Source organism: Raphanus sativus, chromosome 2 (assembly GCF_000801105.2).
Source record: "Raphanus sativus cultivar WK10039 chromosome 2, ASM80110v3, whole genome shotgun sequence".
NCBI classification, from domain to species: Eukaryota; Viridiplantae; Streptophyta; class Magnoliopsida; order Brassicales; family Brassicaceae; genus Raphanus; species Raphanus sativus.
Genome location: NC_079512.1, coordinates 35,800,067 through 35,802,017, shown reverse-complemented (window position 1 = coordinate 35,802,017; position 1,951 = coordinate 35,800,067). Strand labels below are relative to the sequence as shown.

General features: G+C 30.2%; 1 protein-coding gene across 1 annotated transcript in view; it reads left to right on the top strand.

The window, feature by feature from the left end:
• The window catches only part of LOC108815810 (probable polyamine oxidase 5), a 1,986-nt gene extending 1,731 nt beyond the window's left edge, over nt 1–255 (top strand). Inside the window, exon 2 of the mRNA XM_018588312.2 lies at nt 1–255. Coding sequence (XP_018443814.1) covers nt 1–152 — 152 coding nt within the window. The 3' untranslated portion in view covers nt 153–255.
• The last annotated feature ends 1,696 nt before the right edge of the window (nt 256–1,951 follow it).

The following is a 1,951-nucleotide window of genomic DNA, read 5'->3' as shown; positions in this document are numbered from 1 at the left end:
ATGGTCATGGTCAAGCTTTAGTACATGAGCTTCAAGTCATGTTTGCAGGGGAAGCAACGCATAGAACTCATTACTCCACAACGCATGGTGCTTACTATAGTGGTTTGAGGGAAGCCGATAGACTTCTCAAGCATTACAAATGTGATTTTTGATTGTTAATGTTAAGAATATGTTTCATTTTTTTTTTGGGGCAATGTGTTTAGAGAAGCTTAATTAGTTTTGTGAGTTTTTTTTTTTTTTACTTTCAGTTTGCTTTTCTGTTTTTCTAAGCTACAACCACCTTCCAATCTAAAAAGCAAGCTTCAGGGGACAAAGGACATTAAAGAAACAGACAGGAAAGTTAAAAAGAAAGCAAGATATAAAGATGCCTGATGGATTTTATATCTTTGTTTGTTCCTCACTATTCACTTTTAGTCACTAGTACTACCTTTTCTTTTTATTCTCAAAAATTTAATAGTTTTCTTTGTCACATTTGTTTTGTGGATTTCACTCCTACATCAAAGTAATTCTGGAAAAAATTCTAGAAAAATAGATGAACCAAAATATGTTTCTCCTTATTTTGGTAGTTTACTAAAATACACATTCCAATTTCAAAAAAAGTCAAAAACCAGAGGAGGGATAGTTAGATGACTATGAAAAAGTACTTGAAGTTTTTAAAATTAGAGTAAAAATGATAATTGTATCATAGGTAAAAGTATATGCCACATGATAACATTATATATAGAAAAGACAATATTATACTTTGTAGTTTTTATATTTGAGAGATTAGCAGTTTCTGCCAAATTTTTTTTGATAATCTAAAACAAAAGTACAAAAAGATAATGTAAACTAGGCAACAATGCTGATTTCTTTTAAGAAAATAAATAGATTGAAATTGGAATAGGAAAAGAACAAAAGAAAAAGCTTAGGATGCTCCCTACCTGCTATATATATACAAACAACCCTAAGAGATTCTTGAATTTCATTTTGTGTGGTGAGTCTTTGATGGACAGGATCCGCCGAACCCGCCTAGTTTCCAGCTTGCAAACCAATATATGAGCAGTTATACATTTTGTTTAGCAATTACAATATATTATATACATGTTTTTTTATAGAAGCTACGAATCTGAGATCGCAACATAATATCAGATACTTTTACCATTAAAACGAGTGCAATTATCAACATTATATTGGTAAATTGTTAACTATTGCTCCACGAATTTGTTAACCGGATTAATATTCATAGTGTTACGTTGTTGGTTGTCACCAGGACAAGTTCTATAAGATGAATCATAATTCGTAAATGAAAACATTGAGAAAACAGTGTCATCTGGACAAGTCTTTCTATTTCACAATATACTTAACTGTCGTTGTGCTTACATATATAGTATTGATAAAATGTGGAGGAGTATGCAAGATGGTCCTACATCTTTTTCAAAAAAAAAAAAGATGGTCCTACAAAAGAGCATCAACATATATAGAAAAGAAAACTAAATAAAAATAGAGAAAGATGACTGGTCATGATCATCTTCATATTGGTTCCCAAATCAATTGATTTGATTCAACAGTTTTGTCAATGTCTAATGAACATGTGGTACTGGTAGGGTTTATTTCACCATTTTGATTTCTTTATGTGTATCTTTAATTTCAATGATTTCATGACTCTTGTAAATTGTAATCTGTTTCTTTTACCACTAGGAAAATATTTAATACATATATAATCGTATAATTTTTGTTGCTATTGCATATGTGATCATCTACCTGTAAATATGTAATAATGACGAATAATTTAACGAACAATAGTTTACATATGCATGTCTCTCTCTGTAATAATTTGATCGACATATGGTTTGCATGTACCATATCATTGATAGACATATTCTCTCTTCAGCAGCATACAACCACAACAAACGGTTCTTCATGCAGTATTCTGAAACTTCTAATAAATTTTACATTTTATATCTATAAGAAA